The 15,152-nt window shown below is 54.2% G+C and overlaps 3 protein-coding genes across 3 annotated transcripts; 2 read left to right on the top strand and 1 right to left on the bottom strand.

The window, feature by feature from the left end:
* Nucleotides 1-1,277: 1,277 nt before the first annotated feature.
* On the bottom strand, nucleotides 1,278-3,319 carry CGGC5_v000777 (uncharacterized protein; the record flags this gene model as incomplete). Its single annotated transcript, XM_032020174.1, has 3 exons — nucleotides 1,278-1,485; nucleotides 2,551-2,570; nucleotides 3,233-3,319. 3 exons carry the CDS (start codon nucleotides 3,317-3,319, stop codon nucleotides 1,278-1,280), a joined length of 315 nt encoding a protein of 104 aa, XP_031882760.1.
* A 5,648-nt stretch (nucleotides 3,320-8,967) lies between these two features.
* CGGC5_v000776 (uncharacterized protein) lies at nucleotides 8,968-10,098 on the top strand (the record flags this gene model as incomplete). Its single annotated transcript, XM_066150715.1, has 3 exons — nucleotides 8,968-8,982; nucleotides 9,528-9,569; nucleotides 9,889-10,098. The coding sequence occupies 3 exons, from the start codon at nucleotides 8,968-8,970 to the stop codon at nucleotides 10,096-10,098; spliced, it is 267 nt and encodes an 88-aa protein (XP_066009744.1).
* A 249-nt stretch (nucleotides 10,099-10,347) lies between these two features.
* On the top strand, nucleotides 10,348-11,317 carry HMGB3 (High mobility group protein B3; the record flags this gene model as incomplete). Its single annotated transcript, XM_066150714.1, has 7 exons — nucleotides 10,348-10,466; nucleotides 10,521-10,554; nucleotides 10,610-10,786; nucleotides 10,840-10,894; nucleotides 10,948-11,181; nucleotides 11,234-11,251; nucleotides 11,292-11,317. 7 exons carry the CDS (start codon nucleotides 10,348-10,350, stop codon nucleotides 11,315-11,317), a joined length of 663 nt encoding a protein of 220 aa, XP_066009743.1.
* Between the last annotated feature and the right edge of the window lie 3,835 nt (nucleotides 11,318-15,152).

Here is a 15,152-nt window from a genome sequence, read left to right as displayed (position 1 = left end):
GGTTGGAAGGGCTATTTCGACGACGAAGACGAAGAATTGGGAAAGAAGTTTCCACTACTCAAGAACAGGCATTGACGGTTGATAGCGGGGAAAGATGGGATTCTGAATTTTCTTGATTTTCCTTTTCTCCTTGCTCAAACCAGGTTTACCAGCAACAAGGGCGTCAGATGGGTTGGGGGTCCCGAGACTACATCATTGATATCAAGAGAAGCAAGGCCGCCGTATAAGGAAAGGCTGAATTTGCCGAGCTCGTCGAAACAAATTACTGTCGTGATTGATGTCCATCTACACTATATTGAATTCGCCAACGATTGAATGTGAGGGAATCGTGCGAGGGGGATGTGAAGCAAACCAGCCGCACACGATGATGAGGGGGATGGGGGCGGGGGGCTCCATCCGAGCATCTCGCTCGCTCGCTCGCTCGCCGGCCGAAGGAGCGAGGGAGGGAAATCGGCCGCGAATTTAACAATCACACCACAAAAGGCATGCAATTCTGCGCTGGTCCTAAGCGGCATTCTACAAACCCATGTTTTTTTTTTTTTCCCTGCCCCTCACTTGTTGACACTTTCCACCCCCTCCGCAGCCCATAGCTTCTCTGCACCACCACACCATGGCATCAAAGTACCGGCCCAAATATCAAAAGTCACTTTGTTTTCCCTCCAAATCACCAGGCGACACACGCTAAAAAGACATCGCGATCACAAATCTGGGCAAGACGCAGGATGGCGAATATGTGTGATAAGTCCTAGGGGGCGATAATGTGTTGCAGCTGCAGATATTGGCCAGCCCTGGCGAGTGGCAAAAGAATGTTGACAGGAAAGAAAACAGACCACCCCTCCCGCGTGCGTTTTACGCTTCCTACGATAATCACCGGCCGTCCAGAACCGCAAATCCGCACATCTTTTCCGATCAAACAGACGAATTATCGAGATAGGATGGGATGCAGTCGACAAGACGAGATGTGATAGGACAGGTCGGGGAGGAAGAGCCGGACCATGCTGATCAATACCGCCCCTGATCTCCGACAAGGGATCGTCGTGTCCGCCCACGCGGGAACTTGCCCCCAAGTATCGCCACCCAGCGGTTTCCATACCAGCAATTGCAAATCCCCATGTTTTAGTCCGCCCTTAGCATCGATTCCCAGCACTGATCGTCGGATTTCAGGATCATGAAGAGAGGGCGACCAGCGGTACCGAAGAACATGAAAAGTGGTTATCGGCTCCGTCTCTCGACCCACGCAAGTTCGTCACAACACTTTTGGAATCCGGCCTGTCCGTCTAAGGCTTCTTCGCCGCTCCTGAGGCATCGGGCCCGGACCCCTCATTGTGCTTCTGGCCGCTGGGGGTGTTTCCATTGTGGGTGTCGTTCGTGTCCTTCGGAGCTTCAGCTCCTCCTTCGGAAGATTCAAAGGCAGCTAGGAGGGCGTCCAGTCTATTCTCAAGGTTCGTCAGGTTCGCCTCGAGCGCGCTGGCAGCCTGCTCGCCTCTGTTTGCGGTTCTCGGTTAGTCCAATTTCTGAATTTCGGCGTGGAGAAAAAGCGGTCACGAGGACGCGGCTGGAAGGGCAAATATGAATGGGAATCTATCTTTTCCGCATCGCCGCTTGGCTGGACCGGACGCAAGAGAGAGGGGTTGGTGGCTATTAGGGAGGGGGGTTTGGCAGTCCATGCCAGACACGAAAGAATGGCCTCGAACATCGAGATGGCCACCAGCTGAGACCGGAACGGGAGCTTTATCCCCGTGTGAGAACTGTTGAAAGCGCGTTCATCCCTGGGTTCTGGGCGGACGGTCTGACTAGAGGGCCTAGAACCTTTCCCGAGGTGGCTGCTTTGCTGGGGGAGCGGTAACCGAAAGCCCTCATCTCACGCTGTCTGGTGACGGGAGGATTTGGACACAGTCGTACCACAGCCCATTACCCCTCCTTCAACTCTACCTGGTAAAGAGACCGGCAAGTGTCTCGCTTCGATGCATCGTCCTAGACAAAAAACATCACGAGCGGAGCGGTAGGGAGGGGCGAGCAAATTGATGGTATCGATGGCTTTTCTTTCTGTTGGAAAATTGCCATGGAGATTGTGGTTTGGCCATATCCAAATCTGAAAAGGCCTGGGTTGGTCCAGACCGCAATCCTCAGCCGGAAACGAGATGCACCTGCGCCCACCGAAGTCCGAGGAGCCCAGGGCTGCGGACGTTATTCCGTAAAAAAGTGATCAGAAAGCTGTTGGCGACCTGGTGTTGCTGCGCAGCGCAGGGATCCGAAAGCAGATTGGGCGAGGTGCTGCACTCTGTGCTTCACTGCGCTGTGCTGTGGATGGTTGGCTGTGGCGCTCGCCCGGGTTCATTTCTTCTAAGCGCACTTTGCAGCTTCGGAGGCAGCTCCGTCTTCAAGCCCAGGGTGCAAACATGCCATTCCGACGGTTGTGGTAGGGGAAGAGGGGCGTTTCAATGGCTCACACCTAGGGGGCGCATGCAGAAAGGCAGTGCTGGCATTCGCCCTTCCAGACAAGGGAGCGGGGAGGGAGAAGATGGAAAAATGCTCGTTGATTGAGCGTACCTTTGGAGGTCCCTGTAGGCCTAGAACGCGCCCCAAACGTGGTCAGCCCTGGAAAAGTGAAAAAGGGGGGGTATCCCATAGATAGTCACATCCTGCCACCCCCTTCTACCGCAGTGCCGCTGGGCCCTTGCCTTAGTGGTTATGCTCTCTGCTCTCTCTCATACTCGCAAAGTGCTTGCTCTTTGCGGCGGGCAGGCGGGCTCGCTACTCCTCAAGTCCTCGGCTGCAACACCGGGAACCAGCAACCAAGTCAACCCAACCAACCGGCGGCTCGCTGGTTGTTGCCGTCTCGACACATCATCGGTCCTGGACCCCACCTTAACGCCCACAACACAGGGGAGGGCCCAGACCGCTCCAGTTCCGATGGATGGGAACTTTGAGCGAATCAGCGAGCGTGACAAAATAACGGCGAATGGGTCTCAATGGTGCAGGAGCGCCGGGGAGAGGAGCGGAGCGTGGCGTAGGCCCGGAATTGAGAAGCTGAGGAGGAGCGAGCCTGAGAACCGAGGATGAGAGCGAAAGTGAGAGACAAACCACGATGACCGAGGACCCAGGGGAGGAGGACGGGGCGGACGCCGGTTGAAAGCTCGAGGCAGAAGTTCTGCATAAGCATGACCCCCCGGCAGCCCCCTTGCTCTGTCGGGGTTCTAAAAAAGCGCAGATACGGGCTATTCGTACATACCTGGGCGATGTTGTCCACCGACGAGTCGTTGTCGGGCCTGGTCGTAGTCGCGGAGGCGGGCTCGGGCTCCTGAGACGCTGGGGCCATGTTCGGAGACGGCGACGGGGCGAGCGAATGGAGGGCTTTTGGAGGTAGGGAAAAAATAGCTGGAAAAATCAGTAGAATGTGGCCTGATTTGGGGGGCCGGTGATGGAGTGTCGCCCTCTTTTTCTGTATCCGGGCTCTTTCGCCTTTTGTTGTAAGTCTGCCGTAATGTGGGAAATGCGGATACCCTCTCTTCAACGCTCGATGCCTGAACCACGCGGGCTGGGAGATACGCGGTAGTGTGTTCGTACTTCGTAGCTTCTTTCACAAGGAGACCCCCTCAAAAGCGGATTTCTCGAGGCTATGGCGGGAGAGTCGTGTGAATTCGGTTTGGCTCAGGAAGGCGTGTTGTGTTGGCGGTGGCCTGAGCTTAGTGAGGCTGGAGGAATTCGGTAATGCCGAGCGAATGGCGAAAATTCGGTGTCGTCTCAAGGGTCTGTTAACACGGGTTTTCTAGGATGGAGGAATGGGATTTTGTAAGGACTTGGGCGGAATTTTTGACGTCGGGCGACAGAATTGCCGTCATGGCTCAAACCCCTCACTTCCTTCCCAAAACACTGGGACGGGACACACAGACCGGGTGGGGGTCCACCTTCTGTTTGTTTTGCTTAGGTGATGCCTTCCCTTATGTGCGCTCTTGCCTGAGGTGAAGCAACTGGGATGCCACTGGGCAGGTGCCACGCGAAAAGATGGAGGCCACTGCCCGCAAGGATGCACGCACTTGCACTTACACCTTTATAGCCTGTTGAAAGCCGGCGACTTTCAACTTCATTGGTTGCCCAGATCGTCTAGTTGGTTAGGATGATACGTTGTGGTCTCCATCACTCAGCGATACCGTGTTGACGGCGGTTCGAATCCGCCTCTGGGCACTACATTTTTTTGCGTCTGATTCCCCGGTGCACGTTAAGCAATCGGTCGATTCCAGCCAGCTTTCTTTTTCGCCTGGACCAATTGCCTCATTCCCCAGTTGTTCATCGAGATGGGCTTTCTCGAACAGATGACTCCTAGGCTGCATCTGGCAACAAAGTTGTTTATACATGACCAATGGCCGTGATACGCCATACATCCTTGAGAAAGATTCAGATACAACCTAGACATGGGACACGATAGCAAGGGTCCAAAACTATCGCGGCCCATTCGGCTGAAGGTAATCACAGCACCTGACTCTTTCAGTCGATCGTCATTCGGTAGTTGGATGGCTGAGATGGCCTGCTCTTCCTGAATGAGCCAACTCATGCTCAGATTCCAAAGCTTAAGGTCAAGCAGTATCATGACCGGCGGTACCATCGCATCGAAGTGCATCGGCGTTGGTCTGATGTTGTCGCATCCTGGAAGGCCGCCGACAGACTATTCTATTCGTACCTGTGCATAGTTATTGAATGACCACCGGAGTGCACGCCGAAGGCGCAGCCAATGCCGTGCCTGCTTGGCCTGTCAGCAGCTTCAGTGGGTGTGGTGGGTGTGTGACTGTGTAAGTGCCTGTAGAGCATCGGTACGGCGAGCGGATGCCTGGCCACATACGGATACCTTGCCTTAGCATCTGAGCTGCCATCCAGGTCCAGCCTTCAAGCCTCGAGGTGGACTGCTGAGAGAAGCCTGTCAGGCTGTCCAGAGACTGTGCTGCTGTAGGGTCTGCAAAGATGTAAAACGATACGAAGCCTGCTGAAGCGCGAAAAGTGGAAGCTGAAGACCAAGACAGATGCGAGTTCTTGTCGCTGCACGAGGCCTTGGTATCGATACTTGGAGAGCGGGTACCTGGCGACTTCCATTCGCTTTCTCCTCAGGCATGTTGCTAGGTCGCTCCACTTAGCAGTTGGGAGACCGGAAACTGTCAACCTTCCCCTTACTAGGCTCGTCAATGGCGCACTTGCTTTTTCTTGGAGATTCCATCTGCCTGTTCGATGCCGCAGCCCAAGCCCAGATATCGACCAAAACCCCTCCGCACACAGATCGGATTTTCAGAGACTTTCATCGAGAACCATCAGATCCCAAACAAAGCACATGGGATGCTACCCCTTCTGACGCACTGGCGTCCAATCTTCTCGAGCACAACTGGTGGTATTTGCTGAATCTCGATGACTTGGAATGGGCGTTCGAGGATCGAGATGTTGATTTCACCGTGTGCGACAACCACCACACCCTTCCGTAACATACGGTTGGTACCCTCACTGTCGCTGCTGCCTCTGCCGCTGGCTCATCGCGATCGTCTGTGCCGCCGTCCTACATCTATCAGACACCACAAAATATAGGCCATGGAGGTGACACTACCATGACGAAGAGTCACTGCTCAAAAGGCCCAGCAGCGAAACTCGATTGACGATCCTGTAGCCTTGGTGTCAGTGTTCGTACTATCGTACTGTCCATGCTGGTGTTTTGTTTCCTCTTCCCATGTCTCCCACACCAACAGTCTCCATTCGGTCGGCGCCTGGAGAAGCCGATCGCTCCTCGATGCGCGCACATCACCTCTTTGCCCATTTCTCTGCCCGCTATTTCCCATCTTTGATGAAACTGTGGCCCGCGAGCGCCTTGCCGTTACCTACAACCTAACGTCAGTCGGCATGGCCATCAGGCCCCAAGGACCCCAGTGAAGTGGTAGGTTCCGAAAGCCACGCGCCGCATCGAATCTACGTCACGGCGGGAAGCCTATCGATGGTCGAGTTGGGAGGTGACTTGCGCATCGGTGCTTTGTAACGCTACCACTTGACGTGTAGCGCGTTCCGCAGCGAAACCCTCTGCCCTTAATTGGAAAATCGATAGGCCGACGCCCTCCCCCATCCTTCTCGGTCGGATTGGAGTGTGCATACGGTAGGGTAGCGTCGACAAGAATGTTGGCCTTTGAATACCTAGTGGCTGCGTTCGGTTTGCTGGCCCAGACGTTCGCTCAGCGTTCGCTTGAAGAGTCCAGAACGTTCAGTTAACGTCCCGGACGAGCGAGGGCCCATAACCATGACGATTGATGCATGGATAAACAACAGTGCAACAGCTTAGTTGCACTTGCCCTCGGACGAGGCGAGGTGGTGCTGCCATCAGAACTCTGCGTCGTTCCATATTTTTCAGAGCTCAATGAAGCTGACAGGTCATCGTCGATGTCCTGATATTCATCAAGGCCGAACGTGGTTGTGGATATCCCGTGTGAGCTAGTCCTAGGCAGAGTGGCAGAACATGGTTCATGAAGTATCCGTGATCCTTGAGACGGGCTGCCTGGAGAGTGTGCCCCGGCGTCACATCTGCAGGACGAGCAAGTCAACGTCGGAAAACCATTCTGGATGCAAGTTTCCATTCCATGACCTTGGGAAATGGGGCATCTCTGCGTCTGGATTATGGACCTCGGTGTCGCTGGCCTTGGTCCGCGTCTGGCTTGGGCGGGCGAGTGGTCATGGTCGAGGTCGAGATGGCCCAAGTTCCAGAACGCTTTGATGGATTGTGGGGCCGTGACGACCCGGTCAAGGTGCATGCACTTCTCAGCCTCACACCCGACAATGGGTGACTGAGAGGTAAGAAAATTGGAAATGCCATTTGCGGCCAAATGCGCAATCACCGGCTGACGATGGCTTTTGCTGGCCCCCTTTGCCACAGAACGAAATTCCCGATCGTGCACTGATGGGGCGCACAGTTACCGGGTGAGCCAACGGCGAATTGGCCCGGCGCCTTCCTGCGTTTCACCGCATGAATGTGCCATCAGCAATCAAGAACCCGATGCGCCCTAGAAGGGACTGCCGTGTGATGTTGGCGAGCGCCTGTCCTGTAATGATAGGAAGCCTCGTGAGGAAGTGTTGTTTTTGTGACCTCTCAAGATGTCGCCCGTCTTGGGAGCGGCTGGATGACAAGCCGTCTGGGCACTCCCGTCCAACACACAGCCAGTAAGAAGACGAGTTTATTTCCACGGGGTTTCTTCCGCAAAACCCAGAGACGGCGAACGTGACTGTCGGCGTCGCAGCCGTGTATGCGATCGCATGGCAGTCATGGTTCGCCGGCCGTTGTCTCACCCGCGCCGTACAGTTGGATACGGCGCCTTGCCTGCGGACGACAGCAGGCGGTGGTGACCTACACAGTAAGGCAGGTTGGTAAGGTAAGGTAGCCCAGGCTGTGAATGCCGCGAGGTGGACGGGTACTCTGTCCCCGAATGTGATAGTAGCGTGCCAATGTGGGCTGTAGGGTGCTGTAATGGCCAGATACGTCCGCGTGAGTGTGCTACGGCAGGGGTGGTAGCGGCTTTCGATCGCGGCGCAATTCTCGATTTCAGGTTCCTTTGCGCCCATGGATGGATGCTCCGTCTCCCCGCATAGAGGCGTGGGTTTAGCCATGTTGGGTTTGCCTGGTCAAACGCTGACACGTCGAGAAGCGCGACTCTGGCGTGTCTGGGGCAGGCTTCTTGAAGTGCAGGTCGACCGACGGTGGAAGTCGAGCATCGAGATCCAGGTCCACGAGCTGGGCTGCTTGATTTCTCGACCTTCATCTAACCCAGGCGACGGTATGTGTCTCTGGAGGACTGCAGGGTTGTTCATGGTGTCGGATTCTTCTCCCTCGCTTCTTCATGGGCTGGTCATTGCTGATATGGGATCCACCACAGCTACGTGATGTCGCATCTCCTGCCGCCCGTGGTTGTGGTCGCGGCCATGGTCTTTTGTGGGAGTCTCGAATCTTGAATCTTGAACGGCGGTATTGGGTGATGACGGTATGCCAGGTATCTCGACCACGGATTCTCTGCAGCGAATTGTGGACCGTCGCTGGCAGCCAGCCAGGCAGCCAGCCGTCTCTGGCGGTCGAGGTCGAAGCCTGTTTCCATTGTTGTCGAGCTGAAGAATGTCTGCTCAGAGACAGCGGAATTACCCGCATCCAATGTTCTCAAGAGCCCGAACGTAGCCGGGGTAGAGAACGCTGGAAGAAGGTACGGAGTGAGGTAAAAGCAGGTACGAACCAGACTCAGGTAATGGAGGTTGGTACAGTCGCTGTTGATGGAGGCACGGATCACCCACAGCGGTAACGCAGTGCTAAACGTCTACTGCAAGTCTTCGGGCATCCTATCGCGGAATACAGCGTGAGAGTGAGCCAGGTGAGAGTGACAGAGGGGCGTGGATGGACGTTGTTGACCTGAACACCAACGCCAGCCCAGCCCAGCCCAGCCCAGCCCATTCCTGACGGACTGAAGTGCGCTGAACTGAGATGGACTGGAGCCGTGCCTCGTACGGGCTACGAGATACAGCTGGTTAGCTGCCGAAGGCGGTTCAGGGCACTTGACGCATGTACCGGTACGCCCCTCTCAGGTATCCAGAGTTCCTCCTCCCCCCCCCAAGCGGCCGTTTCCTGTTCCTGACTCGTCAAGCATCCCGGTCTGCCATGGGCTAGGAAGCCCCCCATGGTCACTGCTGGACGAATCCCGCTTTTATTTGCGATGGGCTTCCAGTAAAACCTCGTCGTGACGGTGTTGGATTCCTCAAAAGTCGGTTTCTGCGATCAGACGCCAGGGAGCTTACGGTGTCGTACTGGGTGCCTTGGACTACACAAACAACCATCCGCCTGTTAACTCTGGTGGCCCATACCTGACCTGCCTGTACTTGTTAGGTAGCTCTCCAGCTGCTTCTGCTTCTGCTTCTGCTTCTTGTCCTGCATCTTTCTGCCTTACCTACCTACCTACCTACTACCGACGTACTATGCAGTCTGATAAGGTAGTGATAGAGGGCAAAGGAAAGACATGCCACCCCGGATCACACTTCTGCGGCAACGTCTGAGGCTACTTCAATACACACCCACCCGACAGATTCCCTTTTGACACCTCTGACCTCACCTTTCAATTTGCGTCGATCACCGCGGGGCTGGTACTAGCTCGCACCTCGATAAACGGTTCCCTTCCGTCTTCACCTCGTCATCCTGTCACTCACGCTTTTGGACCGAAAACTCGCGCTCCGTTCTTCCATCACCTTTCGCACCGTCGACAGACCCCCCCTGGTGTTTCTTCACCGTTCCCAATTTCGAACAACCCCAGGGGAGACAAGAAAAAAAGACTTTTGCTGGCGGGCCTTTCGTCTTTTCTTCCCCAAACCCAGCCTCTTCCTTCTCCTTGAACAAGCAACACTCGGAGTCTCGATACACGACGACGACTTCCACGCCCACTTTGACGCGCCGACATCTCTCCTGGTTCCAATACATCCCTTCTCTCTCTGGCAACGCCAACTCTGTCTGCCTTTCCCTATCCTTCATGCGCTTGTAGTAGACTGCTGCCAGGCTTAGAAAGCAAGAAAACCCCATCGCTTCTGTACGTATCCTCTCCCGATTTCACTGTTCCAGTTTCCTTGTCAGTGTACGCAGTACGCAACACGCGGTACACTCTACACACACATACATGCACACACACACACACACACACACACACACATATCCATTCATCCCACCCGATTCTTGAAAGCCCCTCTCTGCTTGGTCCATCCCGTTGTCCCACACCCAAGAGCTCGGTCTCCTTCACCATGTCATCGAGATCCCTCTTTAATTTGCAGCCACCATATTGGTATATCCACGCCAGGCCTGCCGCATGCCTCCGTCCCTATCACTCCCCATTAATAACCTCGACACAACAGACCGTCGCCTATTTCACGAAAAAGGCATCGACATCGACCAACACAGCGCTTTCGCACCATCATCGTCGCCCGGATCGCAGAGCATTTCGAGAGTACACGTCCTCGTCGCCCCGCGCATCATCGTCCCCCTACCGCCCGTTTTCTCGCCTCATCGCCCTCGCCTCCCCGCCTAGTGGACGCGACTTGATTTTCGCCGGAATTTTCCAATGACTGTTAGCTGGACAGAGAGGGACTAGAAGTGCTTCGACTTCGAACGAGGGAAAACGGCGCGAATCGTCTCCAACAGACGATTAGATCAGATGGGAACGAATTGACCGACGGAAAACGAATCTTCAACGCTGGTTAATCGAGGCACTCCCTGAACAGCCTCAACGCCGTATATTGCCGTGTATCGAGACGCGCACACCACGAGCACTCGCCCAACAACCAGCCCAATTCAGAGGCACAAATATTGCCACGATGGCCCAAAATCTGGAGAGCATCTTCCAGGAGCTGGGCATTTCCCAGTATCTCGACATCTTTCTGGAGCAAGGATTTGACACGTGGGACACGATTTTGGATATCACGGAATCCGACCTGTCAGTAGCACATCGCCCTCGACGATGCGCACCATAGACTAACGTATGCCTCAGCGACGCACTTGGTGTCAAGTTGGGCCACAGACGTGTAAGGAGCTGGCATGTACTCTGATGTCAACGGGAGATTCTAACATCGGGGATAGAAATTGCAGAGGCGCATAGCCAACTCCAGGGGCCACGCTCCCGATGTGTCTCTAGTATCACCAACGAGAGCAAGCGTAGAAGAGCCCAAGACCGAGACGCAGCGGCCCGATCAACCGCGGCCCGAGAACAAAGAGGGCCCAGTTCAAGCCAAGCGCAAATACCGACGACACCCAAAGGTATGTGTCGAGCAACTGCTTTGTATGGGAAATATGCACTGACAACTCGTCAGCCGGATGAGAACGCGCCAGAGCGCCCCCCTTCTGCCTATGTATTATTTTCCAACAGTAAGCCTGATTGGTAGCGTGAAAGAGAGGTCACATAACTAACTCGGGATCAGAAATGCGCGACGAGTTGAAAGGTCGCAATTTGACTTTTACTGAAATAGCCAAATTGGTTGGTGAGCACTGGCAGAACCTCACTCCCGCAGAAAAGGAACCGTATGAAACCTCGGCTCTGAAAGCAAAGGAGAAGTACAACCATGATTTGGCCGAGTACAAGAAGACTCCGGAGTTCAGAAAGTACACGGCATACCTCGCAGACTTCAAGGCCAGGCAAGCCAGCGCTAATCAAGGTGAGATGCTATGCTTTATTCCAACTCCCATGCACTACTAATGCATTCTCAGCCAAAGAGTCATCCAAACGTCAGAAACTCGACTCCGGGGTTCGACTAACCAACGGAAGTGCAAGCGCAACACCAGGAAGTTTGAGCAGTACTGGCAGCGGAACCGAGAGTCAACCAGGAAGCGAACCGCCTCCGAACAGAAAGCAACGTGTAGGGTCTGTCGTTTCGTTATCTGAGTCACAATACTCGACGGCTGTCCCCACACCTATTTCGCAACATCAACATCCAGCCGATGAGGCGGTGCACTCACCTACCAGCACTCAGTTCGATCGCGAGAGCCTGCACTCGACAAGTCCTCGCGCAACCCACAGCCGGAGTCGTCGCCCAACATGGACCGACACGCAATCCAACCCCGAGGCTGTCCCAACTCAAGTGCTTCCTTCAATCTCTTCGTTTTCGGGTGTGTTACCATCGTTGAATGGTGCTTCGAGATCGCCCGAGATGATGAATGGCTTTGGTTACGCACCTTCGAGACATCCTAACTCTCTCCCACCTCCACTTCCTTCCGCAGGCAGTACTGCCTCATCCGGCTCCGCACCGTCGTATCCTCATACGCCTAGTCACAACCCTCTCCCGATCCATGCTTTGTGCAGCAACGAGGGCAAGGTTTCTCCAGTTTCTCAACCTCCCCGGGCAGCCGTATTTGAAGTGCAACCACCACCTTTCCCTGCGGGCCCACCACCTCCAACCCAGGAACAAAAATCAATGTTCCCCCATATGCCCACCGTCGCCCAAAACGGTCGGAATGGTATGTTCACCCCTCAAGAGTACCGCTTTCCTCAGGACTAACAAGATTCAAGGATACCACTCGCCACCGCAGCTATTGCGGTTCCAGTCCAGTTCATCCTCATCGGGAACTGAGGGGTCTATAGCTTCCTCACACGCACCCTCACATGCCTCCTCGCAGACCTCACTGGGGGCCCAAGACCGAAGCACTCCGAAACTTGATGGGTTGAACCAACTGTCACGCGCAGCTGAGTTGTTGAATAACAGACGTTGAGAAAATGTCCTAGTGGATGTAGCCACCATTTGATGTTGTTGAAGAAAAGGAGTGTTGAGACAGTGGCATTTTTCTTGTTGCCGGGCCGCGGGCCTTCCTGAGGAGCTTTCACCCGCCTGCTTATTTTCGTCGATGTGGATATGTTGAGTCTATCGAATCTGGACAGCTAGGGTGGTGTGTTCGACTATCTGAAATACCCTCATGAGTTGGCATCTTGCTGGGCATTGTTTTTGGGAAACTTTATGGCGGCGTATTTGGAAGCCCCCTCACTGGCGTTCTTGGGTATGGCGGACCTTGCATATTTTCTTTCTTGCCTAAGCAGGCTATGAGTTGTGCGATACGACCAGACGTTATGGTTCATCTTGAAAGGAAACGGAAACTGGGTTGAAAATGGCATGACAAGAGTGAAGCTTCTGGGTAGCCAGAGATGCTGAAAATCATATAAACAGTGTAAAGAAAAAAGGTCTGAATCAACAGGATATGGTATGAGATAGCAGGACAGACGGCAGTGGAATGTACAAATTGAACGAAATACTGTCCCGTGTTGATCAGGTTGATGGGTGACTGGCCCAAGAACTGCGTACCATGGGTAGGAAAAAGGATGATCTCAAATGGACAAGATGGAAAAGAGGTGACGTAAATGAGAAAGATGTGGTGGGAAGACGCCCTTTTTACTTCTTGTCCACCAGACGTCCAAGTTCCCCGAGCCCAAGCCCAACCAAGCTTGAGGCAGACACACAAGCAGCAAGCCAGGGAAGCGAGTAGCATATGCGGACGGCCGCTAGGTGGATAAGGTGACGAGCAACCAACGAGGCAGGCGCATGGCGCATGGTGCGTGTGTATGTGTGTGCAGGTTTAGGGTCCCCCTCCCCCAGTCGCGAATAGCGAATAAGCAAGGTGAAAGGGGTCCCTGTTTCGTTTTGTCTGGCGCGTCGGTCGAACCCCGCCTGGCACATACATCATTCCCATGCAGGTCAAGTCAGTTCATACCTTACCACCGCATCCATTTCGCACTTATTCCCAGAGCCTCCAACGTCATCGTGTGCTCAAAATTTCGGGGTCCTCCCCTCCCCGGCCCTCAAAAACTTGCTGTGTAGATTGCCTTTCCGAGCCTTGGCGCGCAGACCGAGCGAGGACCCTTGTAGTATTATTGTCTGCCCCCCCTTGCCGTGTGAGTGAACACTGCATGCTGAACCAGTGAAGCTCGACTCTTCTTTTTGTTTGTTTGGTTCGTCTGCGTTTTTCGCGCCGATCGCTAGACCCTGCGTGCTCAACGGCGATCTCGACCAGTGACCTGACGATGGGCGTCAGGTGGTGAGGCTAAGCTGATCGAGGAGAGGCAAATGTAGCATGCTATTAAGTATGCGACGTTAAGGCAGGTTTGGTCGTGACCGAGGAGTAGATAAGTGGCAATGAAGCAAGCAGAGAGGAGAGACGGAAGGACAAGAACTTCGAAGAGGAGGGAAAGAAGCTGTGCTCTTAATAGGACATCACACACAAACTCAAGACATACTACACATCTCCCGTTCGCTGCTGCTGCAAGGTTACAGACATGCTAAAATCGCACGCAGAAGCTGAAGCAGACACATGCTCAAAAATCCCATCCCAGCCCGCCACCCAGAAAGCATCTCCTTGAGGCCTGAGACATGGTCTTTTTCCATAACGGCCAGGGCAGCCAATAGAAGCCTGCCCTCGATACCCATAATACAAAGCCACTAGCAGAGGGCTAGTAGGGAAGTATTAAGGGCCTACGAGGCCTGTAATCTGTCCGGATGCGGTCTTTAGAGGGCCCTCTAGAGCCCTCCTAGCAAATCAGATACTAGCTTTTGCGCCACTTAGCTAGGTATTTATACTACTACTACCTACGTAGGTGATGTTGAAGTAGCTGTGGTAGCTTAGAAAAAGACCATGTCTCAGGCCTTAAGGAGATATGTATATACATATTCCTATACCCTGGAGAGCGAGTAATAAGGCTAACAGGCGCTACAATCTGTAAGTTTAGATCTTTAGTCTAGCTATGGGACGACGGCCTATCTCCTTGAGGCCTGAGACATGGTCCTTTTCCTACCCGCTATAGCTACCTCAACGTCTCCTATGTAGGTAGTGGTAGTAAAAGTACTATAGGTAAGTGGCGCGAACGCTGGCTTCTGATTTGCTAGGAGGGCTTTAGAGGGCCTGGAAGGCTCTAGAGGTCCCTCTAAAGACCGCATCCGGAAGCCCTCGATTGCCTCGTTACTTCTCTGCCAGCCCTCTGCTGGTGGCTTTGTATTATGTGTACTGAGGACAGGCTTTTATTGGCTGCCCTGGCCGTTTGGGAAAAGGACCATGTCTCAGGCCTCAAGGAGATGCGGGTTATGGCGTAGCGTGGTTCCCGGCCCGGAGGATATGCTCCTTGAGGAGGGACCCCAGAAGGCGACAGCGCAGCCCGACTGCAAAGAAAAAATCCAGTAACGTACTCTGGCAGCATCTGTTTTTGTTTTGATTGGTGTTCATCCTATCGTGCACAACACCGAGACACTTGTTTCGTCGGTGAGCGATCCGGGTTGTTTCCTTCGTCCCTACATCGGATGCTGCACAGCATGGCAGCAGCGCATCCGTCGCCTCCAAGGCACCCTTCATCGGATGGGGACCCAAGCGGCCACGATTGATCCTCTAGCTCCCCTTCCCAGACCCAAGGTGTAGGGTTGGACCAGCCGTTGGAACGTGTGCTAGCGGCATTGCTTTAGGATGAAGGGAACTCCAGAAGGTCCCCTCATCAGATTAAAACGGTCAAGACGCATGATGTGAGAATGCAGGCATATCGTTATTTAATGCGAGTTCGAGGCAAACCGTTCAGGCCGGTCGATTGTCATTCATTACATAAGACGTCACTCCAGGACTTCCCGAGCCCACTCGGCCCGCGATGCCTTCGGTTGGAGGC

Source organism: Colletotrichum fructicola, assembly GCF_000319635.2.
Source record: "Colletotrichum fructicola Nara gc5 chromosome Unknown KSG_Nara_v1_contig01, whole genome shotgun sequence".
NCBI lineage: Eukaryota > Fungi > Ascomycota > Sordariomycetes > Glomerellales > Glomerellaceae > Colletotrichum > Colletotrichum fructicola.
This window is presented reverse-complemented; position numbering and strand designations above follow the sequence as displayed.